A 21,472-nucleotide genomic window follows, 5' to 3' on the forward strand; every position below is an offset into this window, starting at 1 on the left:
CCAGAGCCCTTGTGAAGCCACCGTGACCATCGCGATGGCGCCGCACCTGAGCCTTAGGGTGCAGCAAGGCCCGGAGAGCCTCGTCTCCATCCACGTGCGGCCAAGGACTGTCCCTTGCGGGGTCCAAGTTCCCTCTATCACCTCAGATATGAAGGCCTGCGGGTTGCGTGGCGTAGGGAGGCCCGTGTGGGCTCCGCCGGGCCGATGGGGGCCGAGGCGGCGGCGATGGCGGCGGGAGCGGCCCCTGAGGGGGACACCGCGCCCGGGGCGCCGCCAGGGGGCGCTGCGGGCACCGCGCGGGCTTCCCGCGCCCGCCGCCGTCACGTGACAGCAACACACGTGATGGAGCGGATCACGTGACAGCCTCCCCGAGCCACGTGACGCGGGCCCGGAGCGCGGCGGAGCGGGACGGGAGCGGTGAGAGCGGACGGGAACGGGATAATGGACGGGAATGGGAAAATAGATGGGAATGGGATGGGATAATGGATGGGAACGGGATAATGGACGGGAATGGGATGGGATAATGGATGGGACGGGAGCGGTGAGAGCGGAGAGACGGGACGGGAATGGGATAGGATAATGGGTGGGATAATGGACGGGATGGGAGCGGTGAGTTCAGGTGAGTCCAGAGGGACGGGAGCAGTGAATCTGGAGGTAGTCAGTGAGTTCACCAGGGACCGCTGCTGGGACCAGTCTCATTTCCACCGTGTTCACCTGGATGAAAGGATGGAATGGACCCCGAGCGGGTCTGGTGGTGATACAAAACGTGGGGCAGTGGCTGATCCACCCCAAGGCTGTGCTGCAGTTCAGCAGAGCCTCCATCAGCTGGAGAATTGGGCAAAGAGAAACATAATGATTTATTAGAATAACCTGATGAGGCTCAATGAGAGCAGGTGTAGGATCCTGCACCTGCAGAGGAATAACCCCAAGTACCAGTGGGATCCTGGGATGCATCAGCAGGTCAGGGAGGGGATCCTGCCCCTTGGCCTTAAGAGAGGTGCATCCAGAGTCATCTGTCCAGTTCTGGGCTCCTCACGACAGGATAGTCAAGGAGATGCTGGAGATGGTCCAGTGCAGACCACAAAGATTTTGAGGGATCTGGAGCATCTCTTTGAGGAGAGACTGTGGGAGCTGGGCCTGCTTAGTCTGGAGAGAAGACTGAGCAGGGATCTTATTCATACATATAAATATCTCCAAGGGGTCAGGGGATGGTGCCAGACTCTTTTGATGATGCCAGAAACAGGACGAGGAGCCATAGTCATAAACTACCAGAAGTTTCACCTCAACATGAGGGAGAACTTTCCATGGAGGGGGGCAGAGCACTGGAACAGAGTCATGGGAGTCTCCCCTTCTGGAAACACCCCAAGCCCACCTGGACTTGTTCCAGTGTCACCAGCTCTGGGTGACCCTGCCTGGACATGGGAGGTTGGACTGGATGATCTCCAGAGATCCCTTCCAACCCTGACTATGCTGGCATTTTGTGTCTCCCTCGCAGGTGCAGCCATGGTGTCCAGGAAGCAGCTGGCAGATTTTGGCTACAAGGCCTTCTCGGGCTCCATGATGCTGCTGACGGTGTACGCCGGCTACCTGTGCAGTGTCCGTGTGCAGAGGATGCTCCAGCACCGCCGTGAGAGGGAGAATGCACCTGGTCCTGAGAGCTGAGCCTGGGCTGGGACTGGTCCTGGGAGCTGGGACTGGGCCCAGGAGGTGAGACCAGCCCTGAGAGCTGAGCCCATCCTGGGACTGGGCCCTGGAGCTGAGCTGAGCCAACACTGGACAAGCCCCAGGAGCTGAGCCCACACTGGACCAGCCCCTGGAGCTGAGCTGAGCCCACTCTGGACCAGCCCCTGGAGCTGAGCTGAGCCCACTCTGGACAAGCCCCAGGAGCTGAGCCCACACTGGACCAGCCCCTGGAGCTGAGCTGAGCCCACTCTGGACCAGCCCCTGGAGCTGAGCTGAGCCCACTCTGGACAAGCCCCAGGAGCTGAGCCCACTCTGGACCAGCCCCTGGAGCTGAGCTGAGCCCACACTGGACCAGCCCCAGGAGCTGAGCTGAGCCCACTCTGGACCAGCCCCACCTTCCCAGTGCCCCCCAGGCTGGGGGAGGCAGATGCAGCTCAATAAAATCCGTGTGAAAGTTGCTGGTGTGATGGAGCGTGGTGTCCCCCAAAGCACAGACTGCCCTGAGCTGGGAGGGACCTTAAAAGTCACTCAGTTCCACTCCCATTCCATGGACCTTCCAGGAGTCCCATCACTTCCATCCTGTTCTTCCAAAAAGTTGTTTCTCCTGTGCTCCTGGCAGCAGCCCAGGGACACACACTGTCCTCTGTTCTATTTCCTCAAGATGAAACACATCACCCCAACTTTTTGAAGCAACTTTTAATTGGAGATAAGAGTAAACAACAGTATAAAATGGTAACAAACTTGAGAAGTTTCCAAAATTCTGCTCCTGATTGACCGTTCCATTGCCCCCAAGTACCATTGAGTAAAAAAAGAGAAGCAAAGCCCACAGTGTGGCTGCTCTTCCAGCCCCGGGTTCCTCCACAGCTCTAACATCAGAGCAGCAACAATCATTTGTCTCAGAGTACAGGACCAAAACATCTCATTTTTTGGAGAGTTAAACCCAGCCCACCAGTTCTGATCCTCCCTCTGATCCCAGCTTAGCTAACTGAATCCAGTAGGTGTAGATAAGTCTTCAAAACCACAATTTGCAACAGGAAGAAAATTTAAAAGGCCTGGATTATGCTGGTTGTCTCAGGGGCAATAAACCACCCCCCCCAACCCCCTTGCAGAAGGCTTTGGTCAAGACTTCAGAGGGGTTTGCAGCACCAAAAGAGGCAGCAGATGCTGGTCTGGTCCCTGGTGACAGCAGAGATGAGCACCCTGGGGTGAGGCAGAGCAGTGGTTCTGGGGTTAGCACAGTTCACAGCTCGGCTGGGAGCAGTCTCTGCCTCCCCCAGGGCAGCTGGGACACGGAACCTGCGTTCTCTGTGCTCTGAAGTGGCTTCTGGAGTGCATCGAGAGCTGCTGCACCTGCCGGGACCGAACCGTCACTGAGTGGCACCGAACCCCGCGGTCCAAACCTGCTCTGCCTTGAGCTGATGCCAGTAAAAGCCAGTTTGTCACAAACAAAGACACCTCTGCAAAGATCAAACAGGACTCGGGGGTGTTTTCTTTGTACTTATTGAAGTACAAAATGGCTTGAAGTGAAATCTGCAGCTTTGTTTTTGCCCCGGTCGTTGGCTTCATCCCTTGTGCCGTGCAAAGCCTCTGACTGGTCAGGGTTGTGCCCATTTCGGGTCTGCTGGAGGTTTCTGGGGAAGGGGTTTTTGATTAAAGATCACTTGGGAATGTGGAGCTCAACACAACTAGATATTGAAAGAGAAGTTCGTGTTTGCTCATGGCCAGCCCAGGCCCTTACTCCTCTCCTGTCCACTGGCTGCCAGCCACGTGGCCATTGAGGCGATTGGAACCGTTACTGGAAGTGCTGAGAATTCCTTTCGTGCTGTTGGAAGTCACATCCTCCTCCTCAGAGCTGCTCTCCACGTCACTGCGGTCATCCTTGGACACCTAAACATGGCCAGTGGAATTGGGGTAGTGGGAGAGGAGAAGGGGAGTTGAAAAATCGACAGAAACCAGCAGTTAGAAGGTTGTGTCCATGTGAGGAACAACCTTCACTCACATCTACCTCCTACATTTGGGTCTGGCTCAGTCCAAGCTCCCAAGAAGGAGCCTCTCATCACATTAGGAACAAGACACAGACACTGAAAAAGACAATTTGGAAAGATGAGCTCCATTTTGTAAATACTCTGTACATCTGTGAAAGCACTTCACTCTTGTTCTCACCAGATCAGGTGATATTACACATCTGGTGTTGTCTTCCAAGAGCTCCTCTCTAGATCACTTACAGGCCACTTTCTAAACAATTTATTTTGAATCAAAAATTTCTCATGCCACCATCACAAGCGGGTCCAACACAACCAAACACCAGGAATGTGTCAGTCTGAGACAGAACATTTTGCCCTACAAGGAGCAGTCTTGCTATTTAAAAAATTAACCAGCTTCATTTATCACATCACTGCTCAAACAAAGCACCCCCATTTCCACAGCCTGTGCTTCATGTGGGAGATCCCATTTAGGAGCAGGAGCCTGTCTGGACAGGGGATGGAGAGCAGAGGCAGTGTCTGATCCAGCAAACACCAGCTCAGAAATGCAGGAGCCTCAGCCCAGGAATCCAGAGCATGCCTTGGTTCAGAGACTGGCTGCAAATCCAGCTCTGTTCGACTTGCATGTGGGATTTTGAACCTTCCCAGGACGAGTGTGGTGCCACCACAGGGCAGCCCTGCAGAGCCAGAAGGGCAAGGGAAGAGCCCATAAACCCAGCCCCAAGTGCAAACACACACCTTGGGTGGTGGCAAATCCAGAGCCAAACCTCCCCAGCGTGAGCCAGGCCTGGAGAGCAGCCCCTGCTCTGCCCAAGCAGCTCCTGACTCTCCTCACTCCCCTCCCTGGGCAGCCAGCAGCCCTTAGTAACTCCACGTGCCAGTGCTCTGGCTTGCAGCTTTCCAAGGATTCCAGGATTTCACTCTCTTGGAGTCAGGGTTAGCAGCAGGAAGAGGTTGAATTCCAGGGAAAATCTGGCTGGAAGCCACATGAAGCTAATGATCTCCAGGAACTTTTTGGATGGCCTGGCTTCTGCCTGTTGCCAGAACTTTTGCTATCTTCCCCCAGTCTCCTGCTATATTGGAAGTTCAAAGGGTCACTGGAAGGAAGCAGAAATCCCTTGACATTTTTTCCATTCTTGGGAGAGAAGTTTCACTCCTTTTCACAAAAAGGAGCAAATTCCTCCTGCCCTCTCCCCCTCAGTCCAGTGCTGATGAGGAGCAAAGACAGAAATTGGAGCGTGTGGGTGTGTAAAAGCAGAAAGTGTAAGTTGTGCAGGCAGGTGACAGCAGGTAAGAACAGACCCCAGGACACTGCTCTGACCTTTGGAAAAATCAGTATTTTAGCACTCTGTCAGGACCAGGGAGAGAAGGAGAAGGCACCAAACCCCCAAGACCAGGGCTCTGCTTTTGTCTTGACCTCGACACAGACGTGTTTCAGTGAACAAACAGAACCACAGGTCACACTTACATGCACAGGCTGAAACTGTCCAGCTCCAATCTGGCACAGAGAAAAGGAGAAAAGAATGAAGAAGACAGAGCTTAGAGTCCTTTCTCTGGCTAGGTCACCTGGACAGGAGAGAACCAAGGAAAGGGAAAAGGTGTAGAACTCAGGATACAGAAACAGCTGCAGAGAATGAAAATCAGGCATTTGTAGTAGCAGCTGTGGGGAACAGATGAAGAGCTCGTACCCTGAAGCCTCCTTGCCCCCAGAGTCAACCAGAATATTCATATTTTTCAAAGCCACATTCCATGTGTAGGGGCAGCTGAAGTCAAACACAAAATAATGCAGAGCCATCAGAGAAACCCAGATCAGAGTATCAATATCTGATAGGAAAAAGCATTTTTGCTACTAAATCAGCTTTTTTGTTGGTTTCATAGAATCATGGAATGGTTTGGGTTGGAAGGACCTTAAAGCTCACCTTGTTCCACCCCCTGCCTTAGGCAGGGACACCTTCCCCTATCCCAGGTTGCTCCAAGCCCTGTCCAGCCTGGCCTTGAACTGGATGATCTTTAAGGTCCCTTCCAACCCAGGCCATCCTGTGATTTTTGAAACCAGCAAACCCCACTGCATCCCTGGGAACCTTTTCCCTGAGTGCTGGAGCTCAGTGCCTGCACTGGCAGACAGAATCACAATCCCCAACACATCCCAAGGCCCAGCTGAAGTGGGGAAATATCCTGTATGTTCATCCTGTTGTCCAAAAGAGAGCCTGCTACCACCTCAAACTTCAGAGTGCACAACAAAAGTGTCATAGTCACCATTTTAGGACATTTGAATGCCCTGGAAAATTGAGTTATTTCCCTGCATGCCCAAGAGAGACTCCCTGCCTTTAAACACACCTGGAAACTCCAAAGTGCAGAGCAATCAAGGTAAAAAAACACCATTTTTATGAACTCTTGATGCAAGTCCCTTAAGAAAAAATCCCCAATTTGTCACGATTGCTTGATGGGGCTTGTAGGAAAGAGGAGCCAGAAGGTTCCCCCAGCCTTACCTTGCCCCTCACCAGGGCCTTGGAGGCCGTGCGGATGATGAGGTAAGACCAGATGACGTGCAGGACCTGCAGGGTCACCAGGAGCCCGTTGAAAAGCCACCAGGAAGGGTAGGGACCGATCAACTCCCAGCTTTCAAACAGGGTTGTGTTCAAAATCCTTCAAGAGATCCAGAAATACATTTCAGATCAGCTGTGCCCAGCTCTGAGCTGGAGGTGCCAGACCAGATGCACAACAGTTTGTGTCTCACTGAGCATCTGCTGCTCTGCTCCTGCCAGTCAGGAGACTGAGCAACAAAACAGAACATGTGAATGTGCTGCAATTTGGTTACACACACGGATCTGCTGCCAATTTTCTTCTCCAAAGCACAAGCATTTATTTATAACAACTTCATAGGAAGTGATGTCAGGCTGCTCTGGTTACCAAAACAACCTTTAACACCTTCCTGCTTGGGCAGCTTTCACCCACATTTAAAGATCAAAAATCCTATCAAAAAATAGTGTGGGCACAGGAGCAGGGCAGGGATTGTCCCTCTGTGCTGGGCACTGTGAGGCTGTGCTGGGGCCTCACAGAAAATGAGATATTGAGGGGCTGGAGTGTGTCCAGAGCTGGGGAAAAGGGGGATCAGGGGGGACCTCCTGGCTCTGCACAATTCCCTGACAGGAAGGGGCAGCTGTGTCAGGCTCTGCTCCCAGGCAACAACAGGATAAGAGGGAACAGCCTCAGGATGTGCCAGGAAAGGTTCAGGCTGGACATCAGGAGGAATTTTTTAATGGAAAGGATGGTGAGGCATTGGAGCTGCCCAGGGAGGTGGTGGAGTCCCCACCTCTGGAGGAACAACTGGACGTGGCACTTACTGCTCTGGTGGGGATTGGCCACAGGCTGGGCTCAGTGGTCTTGGAGGGCTTTTCCAGTCTTAAGGATTCTGGGATGAGGAAGGAATTTTGTTCCCAGAAGGCCTCCCTCCCTCCCCTGGGTGCTCTCCTCTACCCTCCGAGTTTTATAGATTCCTCCAGCCAGGCTGGAAGACTCAAAACCGCTTTATGGCCCAAGCTTTGTGTTTCTTTCATTACTGTTTTGCTGTTCCTGTTGCTGGGAGTTATTGCCAGTCCTTCAGCAATTTCATAAACACTTTAGATTTTATGATGCAGAGGGGTATGGAGAGACCTTTAACAACCACATTAATTTCACACAGCTTTGAACATTTCACAAGAAAAGCAAAACAAACCTTTCAAACAAGAACCAAAATGCCCCAAAAGGCAGCTCCAGAAGTATTCAACTCATAGCAGGTTTTTGAAAGAATTAAATGCAGTTCCAGAGATCTGCTGATGTTTTCTATTACTAATTAGGGAAGGGAAGGGAATACACGTGCAGTGACACAGCACAGGGTCTGCAGTGCTGCTGCAGCTTGTCAGATTCCTCTGCAAAGCTGAGGAGTGACATTACAGCCAGTGGAAAACACATTAAAGATTTACAGGATGCTGACCACTGGTGTGAGGTAAGAGCATCCCCTCAGACAGCAGCTGCAAAAACAACTCTCTTGTCTGTCCCTGGAAGGAACCTACAAAGAAATAGGAATTAAAGCTCTCTTGTCTGTCCCTGGAAGGAACCTACAAAGAAATAGGAATTAAAGCTCTTCTTCATCCAGAGTCCTTTGGTGCATTTACTGGAAAATAAGCAGGAGCTTTAACTGATCCTAAAGTGGAAGGGTTGTTGCTGCCTAGCAGGCACCCAAAAAGAATGGGAATGGCAGGTGTCCATGGCCTAGGAAAGAAATGCATGCAGTAAAACTGTAACCAAATTGTCACCACACACAAAAAATGGACAACAGCTCATTAACCAAAGCACTGCTCCAGGTCTGACCTACTGAGGTGAGAGGGAATCTCATTATGGGATGATTCTCTCTAAGCCATTTATCCAGGGTTTTACCTCCCAAGAAAACTCAGACCTATTTCAGGCTCTGAACAGGAGTCCTCTGAAGGACATGAGAGAAGTGTCACAAGAATCAGAAATGCAGTGATGACTAAGCCAGATACAAACAAAAATTACCTCGAGAGACTGTGCCTCACCAGTAATTATTTCTACAGCTTCTTCAGAGAAGCAGAGAATCCTTCAAGCCTCTCAGAGCAGATTCTGGCTGACTCTGTCATCACTGCAGCAGGGGAGGGGCAGCTGTGAATGGGATTCTGGACTCTTCCCCCAGTCCCCTCAGCTGACTGGGGAGAGATTTCTTCATGTGCCTACTCAAAACCTCCTGCCCCAAACAGCACTTGGGCCATCATGTGCTGCTTCAGGCTGCCTCGAGGGACAGCTGGAATGCTTGGGGGAAAAAAAAAAAAAAATCTAAAACAAAGGCTGTGCTGAAAGGATTGGGAGAGCAAGCAAGAGCTCCCAGCTGCAGGTGCTTACCAGAAGGGGTAAATGCCCAGCCGGGTCACGATGAACACAACCCCAAAGAGCATGAAGAAAGCATCACACAAACGCTGGTACTTGGCATAATTGGCCAGTTTTGCAGCCTACAAGAGACAATAAACATGCAAATATTATTCCCTTTGTGCACTCCTGTAATTAGCCAGCTAGAGAGCTGGAGAAAAAATTCTCAATCACATTTGTACAGTTTGGAACAAAGAGGGATTATTATATTGCATTACTATTTTTATACTGCTATTTATATGGTCCTACAAGAACAATGGGAGAGATTATTTACAAGGGCCTGGAGTGACAGGACAAGGGGGAATGGCTTCAAACTGCCAGAGGGTAAAATCACCCTCTCTGAGAGGGTTACCCAGAGAAGCTGTGGCTTCCCCATTCCTGGAAGTGTCCAAGGCCTGGCTGGATGTGACTTGGAGCAATCTGGGATACTGGAACTGGATGATCTTTAAGGTTCCTTCCAACCCAAACCATTCCATGGTTTTGTGACTCTCACCACTCAAGCAGTTTGGAGGAAAAGCTGACAAGGCAGCATCAGCAGCACCAATTCCATGGCACATTTAAAGCAGTTTATCAAGAACAGGAACGTCAGCTTGTTCCCCTGAGATCACATCAGCATTAGGGATTTGAAAATCCCCTAATTAGCAAAGATTTGAAAGGAAATTCACCTCCAGGAGGAAATCTGAAGCATCGTGGAGGCACAGCACCAGAGTTCCAACTCGCACCATGTTATTCATGTACGAGAACGTGATGAGCCCAATCGTGGCCAAGTGATGGACAAACATGATCAGGAAGTCCTGGAAACAGGAAAACCATGAATGAAAACTCTTTGGCTGTCACACAAATGCAAAAGTTTGGAACAGAGCCACCCAACTGAGTCACCAGGGTCACAGGATTCTTTTGGTTCAGGCTCTGACTCCAATCACAGCTCATCACACTCCAACCATCTCCACAAAAGCTTCCAGAAAAGTCTCTCAGCTTTGGTGCTGCTCTGCCTGCTTAGGAATGAGCAGAATCTCCCTGGCACACACACACAGAGCTGTACCTGCAGACCCCACAGATATGATTTAAAGGACAAGCTGACCCTTATTTTTGGCTCCCTCTGGGTTTTTCAGACACACTGCTCATCCCCTCAGCTCCTGGCACACATTTAAGTGCTGCTGCTCCTGCTGTCAGTGAGCAAACCCTGCCAGGGCAGAGCAGGCACAGAACACCAGGTAACTCAGCAGGAAGAACAAAAAAATGTTTACAATGCACAATATTCAGCCCCCAGCTTCCTGTAGCTCAGCCTGCTGCAGTGGGGAATGTCATCCACTTGTTAAAGTCAAAATAAACCATTACAGAGTCCCAGAGGTTGTTCATCACTGCCTGCAGCTCCACTCTATTCCACAGTACCCCACCTGCTAATATTTCAGAAAAAAGCCTGAGTAAACTTGTTTTTTTTTTAACAGCCAATGCAAAAATTGGGATAATTTGCTGCTTTGCAGCTCATGTAAAGGAAGCAATAAGCCAGGATTTACTGGGGACTGTTCTCCAACAGCAACAACAACCAAATCCTGGAGCACAGCCTGACAGAATTAGATTTGAGCAACTGCAACCACTCATCATCTGCTCCTCACACAGTTGAGAAATTCCTTTCAAAACCCTATTTATTATTGCCTTAGTGTTTGTCATTTCCTCAGCAGCTTCAGCAAGGTACTGCTCTGAGCAGCTCATTTTCTTGCAAGCCTTCCAGTTAAATCTATTTTTAGGCAATGATCTGTTAACTTTTGATTGGGAGGTATTGAGTGAAGCTGTTCTGTCCCCTGGAAGGTGAAAGGAACTCAAGGATACACCAGGTCAGCCTTGCTCCCTTCTTATTTTTTTTTTTTTCAGGGCTGCACAGTGCTTATAGGAGAAGGGAGGCTCACAAAGGTGTAAATGAGGAAGAAAATATAATTATCACTACATTTTGGCTTTCCTGGCCAGGCATACTCCCGTTTTTTGTTGGTCCTATCTATTTATTACTATTTTTATTTAGCTGTTGAGTGATTAATGCAATTCTGGTTCATCTCACCTTTCGTTTAATGTCTGTAAACTGAGAAAACATGAGGGACCAGTAGAAGGCCAGCTCCAAGATATAGTAATAATAAAGCCTGGATGTTAGAGGCTGGAAAAAAAGACAGAGACAGAACAGTTACAACACAAAATAATTCAAAATTTACATTAAAATCACTTTTTTCCCTTCCTCCTTTTCCATCTCACTTTGTTCCTCCAGAATTGCTGAGGCAGAAGTTAAATCATTCAGGTTTAATAAAAACAAGCTTAAGCAGCAGACATCTTATTCCAAGCTTACTCACACAAATATAATTGTGTGTTTGAGCTTTCTTCCAAAGGACTAAATTCCCTTGTCAATATTTACAACTCCTGCTGAAGCCTTTTGGGAGTGGGAAAACCAAGTTCTGGAACAGACTGTTGGCCTTCATACAGTAAATAAATAAATTACCACTATGATTTTATGCCTTTTTCTCCCACTTTTAATAATCTCAGCAGCAAATAAACATAAAGTGACTGAGTCAGATGTACCCAAGGAAACCCTGCTGCTGCCAAACCTAACCAGGCACAAAGAGTAAATGGCAGAGATTTAATCCAGTATAATAACAAAAATAAAAATTAAAATTGTCAAAGAAATGGGAATTTAGCTGTTTCCCTCTTACCTGGAAAGGGTAGTTGTACCAGCACTGTCGTGTGTCCCAAAACCAGGGTGCCTAAAAGGAATAGGAAGGTTTTTATTATATATAAATAAGAAATTACATAAAACCTCAGTTTGGGTATTTTCTTCCCCAGCACCTAAAGACACCTGACACTACAGTACTGCTTCACTGAAATTTCACCTTCATTCTGCCATTCAAACTACATTTACTGTTAAAAACCTCAGTGATTTAAAGTCTAATTTCTGCTGTCACTGTGAGTTCTGCTGCAATGGTAATTTCTAAAATAATTATACAGCTCGAATAATAATAAAATAATAAAAATCCAAGGAGATGAACCTGTATCTCCTCAAGAGAGACAGGAGGAAAAAAAGGAGCAGCTCTCCATAGCAAAAAAAAAAAACAAAACAAAATCCACCTTGTTTTTTCCAACATTCTGAGGTAACACATTAAATAATTCTCTGTTATTTCCAAAATGACAGATCTGTATAGAAGTTTCCCTGTGGTGTAAAGGAGGATTTCAACAGATCCCCCAGGATCCCAAATCAGGGATCATTCAACTGCAACCACACACAGAAAAACAAATGGGTGACAGAGCAACTCACCGTCCAGAGAAACCTGATTCCATAAAAAAATATACTTAAATAAAATGTAAATCTCCACCTGGAAAAAGAAGGAAAAAAAATAAACTTAGAACACAGAAGCAGCTTCTGGTTAGCATTTGTAAAATTAATTAAAATACGTGGGAAAATCCCCAAATCTGACACCTGAAAAACCTTTACCCACCTTCATTTCTAAACATTTCAGGTGACATAAACCTACTGAAGAGTTTTCACACCACACATGAAACAGCCAAGTTTGAAATTCAGGGTGAACATGCATCATTCATATGCTTTAAGAGACAAAAGGTAACAACAAGCAAAGTTGTTGTCACCCAGAGGTATCCTCATGTTTGTATTTTTCCCTCTTACCTTGTGGCTTTAGGTAGACAAAACCATACTGGGGGAAGAATTGAAAGTTACTGGAAAGGAAAGAAACCAGCAGAGGAGAAACAAGTCAGGAAAAAAAATACTGTGAGGTTCTACTGCACTACAGAGAAAACTGCAGGAGCTCAGGGGAATGGGGAACAAAGAATGGACTGGAGAGAGAAGAAAAGGAAGGCAAGGAGTGGCTGGAACTGGGAAAGGCAGAAGGTGATTCCTGAGGGAATGGAAATCCTGGGGATTCACACCCACGGTGGGCACGCACGGACAGGGACAGGGACACAGGGACAGGGACATGGACACACGGACAGGGACATAGACAGGGACAGGGACACACGGACACAGGGACATGGACACACGGACACAGGGACATGGACACACGGACATGGACACACGGACATGGACACACGGACAGGGACACATGGACACAGGGACATGGACACAGGGACATGGACACACGGACATGGACACAGGGACAGGGACACAGGGACACACGGACATGGACACAGGGACAGGGACACATGGACACACGGACAGGGACATGGACAGGGACATGGACACACGGACAGGGACATGGAGACACAGATATGGACACTAGGACACACGGACACATGGACAGGGAGACAGACAACAGAGACACGGACACACAGACAGAATGGACACGGACACACAGACACACGGACAGGGACACACAGACACAGGGACATGGACACACAGACACAGGGACATGGACACACAGACACAGGGACAGGGACACACAGACACAGGGACATGGACACACAGACAGAATGGACGGACACACAGACAGAATGGACGGACACACAGACACAGGGACATGGACACACAGACACAGGGACATGGACACACAGACACAGGGACAGGGACACACAGACAGAATGGACGGACACACAGACAGAATGGACGGACACACAGACACAGGGACATGGACACACAGACACAGGGACATGGACACACAGACACAGGGACATGGACACACAGACACAGGGACAGGGACACACAGACACAGGGACATGGACACACAGACACAGGGACAGGGACACACAGACAGAATGGACGGACACACAGACACAGGGACATGGACACACAGACACAGGGACATGGACACACAGACACAGGGACAGGGACACACAGACAGAATGGACACGGACACACAGACACAGGGACATGGACACACAGACAGAATGGACGGACACACAGACACTCTCAAGTGCCACGAAGGACCTGCCCAGTGTCTGAATCCGCTCTGCACTGGCTCCTGTACCCCGTTCTGCTCTCTCAGGCACGCTCACCAAGTATTTCAAAATCTTAAACCTCCTTTAAGTGCCCTCGTTTGCTCACACAGCAATTGTGGCCCAGCTAGAGGAGAACACAGCCAGAGCTCTAAGGTGAAGCCCCTGGGCACACACATACATGCTCTCACAAAATTTAGTGAGGGTGGTGGGTTTGTCCTGGTTCCTCCGATGCCGAAACCAGCGCTGGATCTTTCGGACATCCCAGTCCAGCTGCTTGGACAAGCCTTCTAACCTTTTTCCATCTGGAGACTGAAGGAAAACGAAACAAATGTCATTTCTCCCACTCCTCAAGCTGCTTTCAGTCCTGCACTACGACAGAAATAATGCACGGATGACAAAAAACACACCAGGAAGGGACCACAGAGTCTGGAAGCAAGAACCCATTGCCACAAATGGTCATTCGGGTTTAACCTTCATAAGCCACTAATTACTTAATTACTCAGAATGGTTTTGGTTGAGCATTACCTCACCTATTTCATCAGCTGACAGCACATTAAGACAAAAAATGTGATTGTTCTGTCTGTTAATTTGGGGGGAAGAGCTGTTAAAGTGTCCTGTCCTACCTGTTAAAGCTGCACATCAACTCAAAGAGCCCAGAACTCAGGAGCAGCAAAGCTAAAGATGTTCGAGGTTTGCTACTCACAGCAAGGACGGGGAAACTTTAAAGAGCTGGTTTAGCAAAGCAGATATTTGTATATTCCATAAGGGCAGTGCAGAAATGGTGTTATTTCTGTTATCAAAGTTTATAAATGAAAATATATTTGAAGACTGAGATACTTCCATGACAAATATAGATATAATATATCCCCGTTCTCCACCTGGGAACTCTACTGTGTTCAAATGGATTTATCAAAGTGAACCAAACCTGGTAACTCCCTCTACAAGGGCCCAGGAGTGAGATAATTCAGACCAGATAATTCAGACCAGCTCTGCCAGGGAGCTCTGTCACTGAAAGATGATAAACACATTTTACTATTTGAATAACACACAAACCACAAAAGCTATGCAGAATGCTGATTTAATACAAAATCATCAGTCTGGCCAGCTGAAAAATCAAAATCAGAATAATTTGATTTTTGGCATTGAGACCATGACTGTCCTGTCACTCCATCACACCACATCTCTCAGCACTTTCCTGGGATTTCATGGCTGGGGCATTGGGAAAGCACCTGCCCAAGGGGAATTCAGAGCAGCAGTGAAATCCTTCCCCTGCACCCAGCCTGACTCTCCAAATGCAACATCAGCCACAGCACGCTGGGACAATTAAAGGTTTCATAAGCCAGACAAATTCTGCACAGACTGTGACCTCCTGAGTTTTTAAACATTAATTTCAAGGACATCCCCTGCATTAAAGTTCTCCCAACAAAGTGCATCAGATTCTGGGGGCTTTTCAGTTCACACATCATTCCAAAAGCCTCAAAACTTTAATGTTCTCACAAGGCAAGTTTTTTTGAGGTTTTTATAGAATTTCCTTTTATCTGCTCCAGTAGGTGAGGTTCAGCATCACCAAATCTCAACAGAAAACCTTCCATTTCGTTATCTTTAATGAAAATCTATTGCACTTACTCAATACTGGATAAAATACAGAGGGATTCTGTAATTCTGTAGTGGTGTAGGCCTGTGAGCTGAAGAGAAAGAAGGAAACAACCCAAAGAAACTGTCCTGCCCTTCATCAGGACATCCTTCAGTGACTGAACACCTCCCTGAATAATCCACTTCCACTGACAACTGCTGTCCAGGTTTACAGAAAATGACAAAAATGAGAGGAAGACATTCACAATAAAAGAAATAAAACCAGAAAAGGAACTGAGCCCAAGAAAAAGAGGAACTTTTTCCCAATAAAAGTGGAAGATGCTGGGAAATCTTTTGTTAAACCAAAAAATCCCCACCATTCAACTTGGACCAAAGGCAGGGAATTAAAGAAATTAGTTGAGGCCTGTCTATCAGGTGAATACTTGTATTCTAAAGAAGATTCTTCTGTGCATAAAACCACGGCTCAGCCATCCAGGGAATTTTCTTTGCTACCAGAAGACCAGGCCAGAGCAGAATAAAACCAGAATGAGCCCACTTGTGGATGCAGAGTGTGAAATGTGCATCCCCACCCAGCAAAGTGGAAGCAAAAAGCTCCTCCTGTGACACCTCCAGGCCTCCATTCCCTTTGGAATAGAGAGAAATATAAAGTGTGACTCACCTTAGTGATGGATGTAAACACTTTCTCTAAAATTGCATTGGGCTGGGCTCTGTGAGGTCCACTGTCCTGAATGCCAAGGTTTATGGCACATGGCTTGGCAATAAACCTGCAAGAATTGCCCAGAAAAAGCTGGATTAAAACAAGATTTTTATTTCCTTCCTCTGCCTGAATCACAAAGACCTGGATTTGTCACCAATTGCAAAACCTGGTGAAAAAGGTTTTGAAATCTCAATTCCACCTCTTCCCAGGTGAAGAAATTTCTTTTATTAGTCCATATGGTAACTGCACACAGCACATACTGTGCACACCAGAATAAAAAATTAAATCTTAATGCCCTTGGCTTGTAAGGATCTGAATGTGCTCCCCAGGGGGATTCTCGTTCCTCAGCAATAAAACAATAGACTGATAGCAGTCTCCTGTGAACAGAAATGCTGGAGATGAAGACCTAAAACAAAGTATCTTGTTTCCAAAATAGCCTTGGTGTCACACAGCCCAGAAAAAAAAGGAAGTTCAAGTGACACAGCTCCCAAAAGTAACTTTTTTTTGGGGGGGTGGGTGGAAATCAAGTGGCTTTCTTCCTTCAGGACAGAGAGGAAGATCCAAGTCTCCAGTCTGAAAGATCCCTGATCTCAGGATCTCATCCATCCCCTGTGCTCTGTATTCCAAACTGATTTAATTCCTCCTGGATTTTATAGCACACACTTTGGAAACAAGCCTGGGTTTGCAACTAAAACGAATACAAACATGTTCAAAATTACCAGGTTTTGCTGCACGTTCATGTCAGAATGGGCTCAGGGTTACCTGACATGTGAATTGTTCCTCTCCTGTTGGTGAGCCAAAGTAGGGGGGGTTAAAGGAGCAATATTTAGTATTTTTAATCAGTTGTTTTGAGGAAAAACCTGTTTCTCAAACCGATTTTGAAAAGGACACTACATCTGTACCATTAAAAGCATTTTGCTTTCACAGAGTGATCGTTTCAGAGAGAGCTAAGCCAAAATTACACATATTTAGGAGCCTCCCAGTGCCACCAAGCAGAAAATGCTGCTTTTTCCAACCACAATTGTTACAATTTCTCCTCGTGTTTAAAAGGAAAGATTAAAATTCAGGAGAATCGTGGCTCTAAGTGCTCCAACAGTAATTATTCTCAGGAACACTCAGTGCTACAGGAACAAATATCTGTGTGTTTAAGAACAGTCCCAGGTTGTGGAGTTTTCCCTTGAGGAATTACAGACCAGCTTGTGACTGATCCCAAAGGAACACTCAGCTCTCAGAAAACACAAAACAAATGATAGACACTGCAGGCCCAGGCTTCCCTGTCTGCCCCAGCTCTTCCTTTGTCTCTACCCTGGATCCCTGAGGTTGAAAAATCCCTCCAGGATCATCCAGAGGTGCCCGATCCCCACCTCGTCCCCAGCCCAGAGTACCAAGTGCCACCTCCTTGGACACCCCCAGGGATGGGGACTCCAAACCTCCCTGGGCAGCCCCCTCCAATCCCTGAGTGCCCTTCCCATGAAGAAATTCCTCCTGATGCCCAGCCTGACCCTTCTGTCAGGGATTTGTGCAGAGCCAGAAGGTTCCCCCTGAGCCTCGTTTTATTCCAGGCTGAGCCCCTCCACTCCCTTCAGCCTCTCCTTGTGCTCCAGACCCTTCCCAGCTCTGCTCTCATCTCTGGACACACTAAACTACATTTCAACATCCACAACTTTAAAAAAAAAAAATAAATAAAAATAATAATTAAAAAATAAAAAAGGAAGGAGTGATTTCCTTTGAGCTTGGCTCCAAAGGCTCACGGCTTCCGCCGTAATCCAGACCACCAGCCAGAAATTGTGTCCTGATGTTATGAAACATTTGGCAAGACCCCCCCCACAAAAAATGTAAAAAAAAATATGAAGTGTTCAACGTCTTTATGCTCTGCTTTCCTACAGGATATACCACAAGTGCAGCACAGAAGTTCCCACATGAACTTGCAGATAGAATGGGACCTGAGTGGTCAATCCCATGCTCAGTCAGGAAAATCCCAAGCTGACCTGATATTTAGGTAAACTCAGCAAGGTAAATTTATACTTCAAACTGCTGTGGCACTTCAAATATTTATTCCCAGAGCAGGTTTTCGTTGTGTTTTGAATCTCACAGTGACAAAGTTCTGCACAACCCCCAAAATAGGAAAAAATACTGCCCAGACAGTAAAATTTCCATTCCTGGGGATATTCAAACTGAACAGCAGAAGACCACGAGTGATCTGAGCTGCCCGAACACTGGCCTTGATTTGAGGAGAGAATGGGATGAGGTGGCCTTGAAAGGTTCCTTTTAATCTAAATGATTTTATGATCTTACAGAAATCTCAACGGCAACAAACTATAACCCAAGGTTAACTTACTGCCACACCTTCCAGCAAGAAATTCCCATCACATAAAAACTTGTATTAAACTTTTATCAACAGGGATCAGCTCACACCTGAGCCTACCCAGCCCTCTCTTTCACACTGCTCATTAATGTACACTGATTTTAAAAGCAACACCAATTTTCAAGTCCACAAGTAGTGTGTTATAACAAATATTTCTCAGGCATCTTGTGCTTCACAAGAAGGCAGAATCTTTCTTTATGAACATTCCAGTTTGGCTGGTGACTCCCTATTACAGGTCTTAAAGGAAGAGCAATCTCCTGTGTGATTTATTTATAAAAAATGAGATTTATTGAGTATCTCTTTGAGTTTGTACTTCCATAATCTCTCCATTTCGCTGTGTTAAGATTTAACCACCTCATTCCATAATAGACCTGATTAAGTAACATCTCAAATCACCTTTTTCTCCCCCTCCCTAGCTGGAGCACAAGCTGCAGATCCTTGCTCAGATCAGTCCAGTAACACCCATATCTGGTTCCAAAGAGCACTCCAGAGCAGCCAGAAACATATCACATCCAGGTTTTTGCAGATACCTGGAATTTTTATTTTTTTTTTGTATCTGCAGTGGTACAAGATGTGCAAGGAGAAATATTGAAAAATGAAAATCAAGGATAAAAAATATCAACCCAAATTTATGGGCAGAAGTCTTTCTTTTGGCTGACTGGATAAAAATCCTTACCCTCCCACTGTCTTTACCTTCCTCTCTGAGTCCTGCCTCATCCCTACAGTCATAAAGTGCCCACAGACAGACAAACTAATGATTATTTTGTCAATGTCATGATGTAAAAGGCAGTTTTTAGTGGAATTCTAACTAACAGAAATGTGTCAGTGTTACAAGCGTTGTAGCACAAAGCACTTCCTCACACTGAGGAGCTACAAAAGGAGAGAGAAAAGAAGCAGCTCAACCAAAAGAGCTGCACAAGTCTGTAATTCACATTCTGAGTCACCAAGTCCAACAGTGAAACGTGTGACAAGAAAGACATTTGACACAACCAAAGCCTGAATTGGGATAAATGCACCACGGGAGTTTATTGAGACAAAGCTGAACTTTTATGACATGTGCAAAGTGGCTGGAGGAAACAGAATGGAGTTTATCCAAAGATATGTACTTTTAAAATAAACACACCAGAAACTGCCTGAGATGTGCTGTCACAATCTGCTTTCACTTTGGGACACCACCAAGACACAGCTGAGATCAGGAAAAACCCCCTCAGGAACCTCGGCCTCTGAGCTTTGCTCTGCAGGATCAGGAGTTAAGTCATCATTCGACTCCACCCTAAATTAACACCACAAAAGAAATTTCATAAACCAGGGAGACATTATCAGGACACAGTAAATGCTGCCCGGAGCAGTGTGCCATCAGGTGCAGTGCACCTTCTCCAATATTCCAGGAAATGAGAATATTCTGCACCTCCTCCCCAGACTGACACTGGATTAGGCACCTCCCTACAATATCCTTTTCATTGTGTGTCACAACCTCCTTTCCTTATGTCCTGGCAAGTACCAAGCTTTGGCCTGGACCAGCAGCACACCAAGCTTGAGATGGGATTTTGGCAGTGCCACGTGTGTTCCTGGGTTCTCTGCACTGGTTTTCTGAAGTCTTTTTTTTCCTAAGGGCAGAAAGACAGCACGGAGAAAATAGAGCCTCTCAAGTTTCTCACATCTCTGCTGACCTGCTTCATTCTCCTCCATATTTGCCATTTTTTAACTTCGTTCCAACCACCTCTTCTTAATTTCTTTTCACACTTCTTAAAGAAAACCCACAGAAAAAAACAAAACAAAACAAAACAAAACAAACTACTCAATTCCCACTCACTTTAGTCCTGCAGCCCTTTTCATGCTTAGAAATACTTTTGGAACCATGGAATGGTTTAGATTGGAAAGGACCTTAAAACTTCCCCAGTCCCACCCCCTGCCATGGGCAGAGACACTTTCCACTAATCCAGGTTGCTCGAAGTCCATCCAACCTGGCCAACTTCTGCCCTTTCGAGGCAGAAATTTAAGATTAAATCAATGTTTAATGAACTACCTGAACAGCACTACAGGGTGTCTTGGTCCGTTTCACCTAAGGGTTTCCTAAGTAAGCCGCTTTACTAATTAATATCTCTGCCACCCACACACTGCGTGTGGCTGTGGTAGATCCACACCACACACGGATCTACCTGTGCCCCAGGGCTGAGTTGACATGTTTATGGATGCCCAGGTAAATGAGGAATCCCGTATTACACCTGTTTATGGGCAGAGGTGACGATCCGCACTCGCATCCATCGTGCCTGAGACGAGGGAGAGCCACCGAGTCTTTAACAACACATGGGGCCATGTGAACGAGCCCTATTTCCTCATCCAGGAACTCAGGGAAAGTACAATAAAGCACACACGGAAGCCAAGTGAGGAGCAGCAGCAGCCGCCAGCTCTGTGTCACCCCAGCGAGCTGGGCAGAGCAGGAATAAAAGTGAATTCCTGTCTAAAACACAGGATTTTTATTGGCACTACCTCAGCACCGCCGGACTGGAGGGGCCTCTCGTGGAGAGGCAGTGGAGCCCCACGGGCTTGTTCATGTCGCGACAGACACGATTCCCGCGACAGATTCCCAGGATTACACAATGTCCCCTCTCCACGCACGAAGGGCCTGGCGGAGGCCCCGAAAGGTGCAGGGTCGCCCCCTCCGGGCCGCCCCCCGGCCCAGCCCGGTGCTCACAGACCCCGGCGCCTCCCGGCCCCGCCGCCCCGGGGGCGGCCCCGCGCTCACCTCTCGAAGAGCAACCGCACGGCGAAGATGCCGAGCGCCAGCGGGAAGGCGGAGAGGACGTGAGCGGCCCGCGGGTACTGCAGCCCGCTGCCCGGCGGGCCCGCCTCGCCGGCCAGGTCCGCCCACGTTACGTTGTGAGGGAGCCAGAAGCGCTCGTTCCAGAACCAGGCCCGCAGCGCCGCCGCCGCGGCCGCCGCCATCTTCCGCCTGCCGCCGCCGCCGCCGCGCTCGGGCGGCCGCCACAGACACGGGGGCGCGGCCGAGCGCCAGCCCCGCCCCGCCCCTTCGCCCCGCCCCTCATGGCGGCAGCGAATCGGGAGACAGCCACGGCCCCTGAGGGGCGGGGCTTAGAGAGACCGCTCCCCTCATCGCCATTGCCCCCGCCCCGGCCCTCCCGCCGCCGCCACACGGGCGGGCGGGGCTGGAGGAGGCCGCGCCTCTCACCGAGCGGCCACGGCCCGTAAGGGACGGGCTTGGAATAGACCGCTCCCCTTAGCGCGTCGCCCGTTACAGCCCACAGGCGGTGCGGAGCTGGGACGACCGCACCTTTTATCGCCTCGCCC

General features: G+C 48.2%; 2 protein-coding genes across 5 annotated transcripts; one reads left to right on the forward strand and one right to left on the reverse strand.

The window, feature by feature from the left end:
• The first annotated feature begins 313 nt into the window (after window positions 1–313).
• Window positions 314–2,140, forward strand: COX14 (cytochrome c oxidase assembly factor COX14). Of its 2 annotated transcripts, none has more exons than XM_014892479.2 (2): window positions 314–417; window positions 1,496–2,140. In XM_014892479.2, the coding sequence occupies exon 2, from the start codon at window positions 1,504–1,506 to the stop codon at window positions 1,660–1,662; it is 159 nt and encodes a 52-aa protein (XP_014747965.1). In that variant the 5' UTR covers window positions 314–417; window positions 1,496–1,503; the 3' UTR covers window positions 1,663–2,140. The 2 variants fall into 2 exon arrangements, with proteins under 2 accessions (XP_014747965.1, XP_014747964.2); XM_014892478.2 differs by lacking the exon at window positions 314–417 and adding an exon at window positions 466–541.
• A 224-nt stretch (window positions 2,141–2,364) lies between these two features.
• CERS5 (ceramide synthase 5) lies at window positions 2,365–21,142 on the reverse strand. Of its 3 annotated transcripts, none has more exons than XR_015808803.1 (11): window positions 20,910–21,142; window positions 15,760–15,865; window positions 13,687–13,817; window positions 11,878–11,935; window positions 11,279–11,329; window positions 10,639–10,731; window positions 9,251–9,379; window positions 8,562–8,668; window positions 6,155–6,311; window positions 5,134–5,231; window positions 2,365–3,570 (listed from the first exon to the last, which is right to left on the reverse strand). XR_015808803.1 is itself a non-coding variant. In XM_088180809.1 (11 exons), exons 1-11 carry the CDS (start codon window positions 21,107–21,109, stop codon window positions 3,418–3,420), a joined length of 1,215 nt encoding a protein of 404 aa, XP_088036935.1. In that variant the 5' UTR covers window positions 21,110–21,142; the 3' UTR covers window positions 2,365–3,417. The 3 variants fall into 3 exon arrangements, 2 of the variants coding, with proteins under 2 accessions (XP_088036935.1, XP_014747959.2); XM_088180809.1 differs by having other exon boundaries at window positions 5,134–5,163; XM_014892473.2 differs by lacking the exon at window positions 5,134–5,231.
• Between the last annotated feature and the right edge of the window lie 330 nt (window positions 21,143–21,472).

Source organism: Sturnus vulgaris, chromosome 30, assembly GCF_052056855.1.
Source record: "Sturnus vulgaris isolate bStuVul1 chromosome 30, bStuVul1.hap1, whole genome shotgun sequence".
Lineage (NCBI taxonomy): Eukaryota > Metazoa > Chordata > Aves > Passeriformes > Sturnidae > Sturnus > Sturnus vulgaris.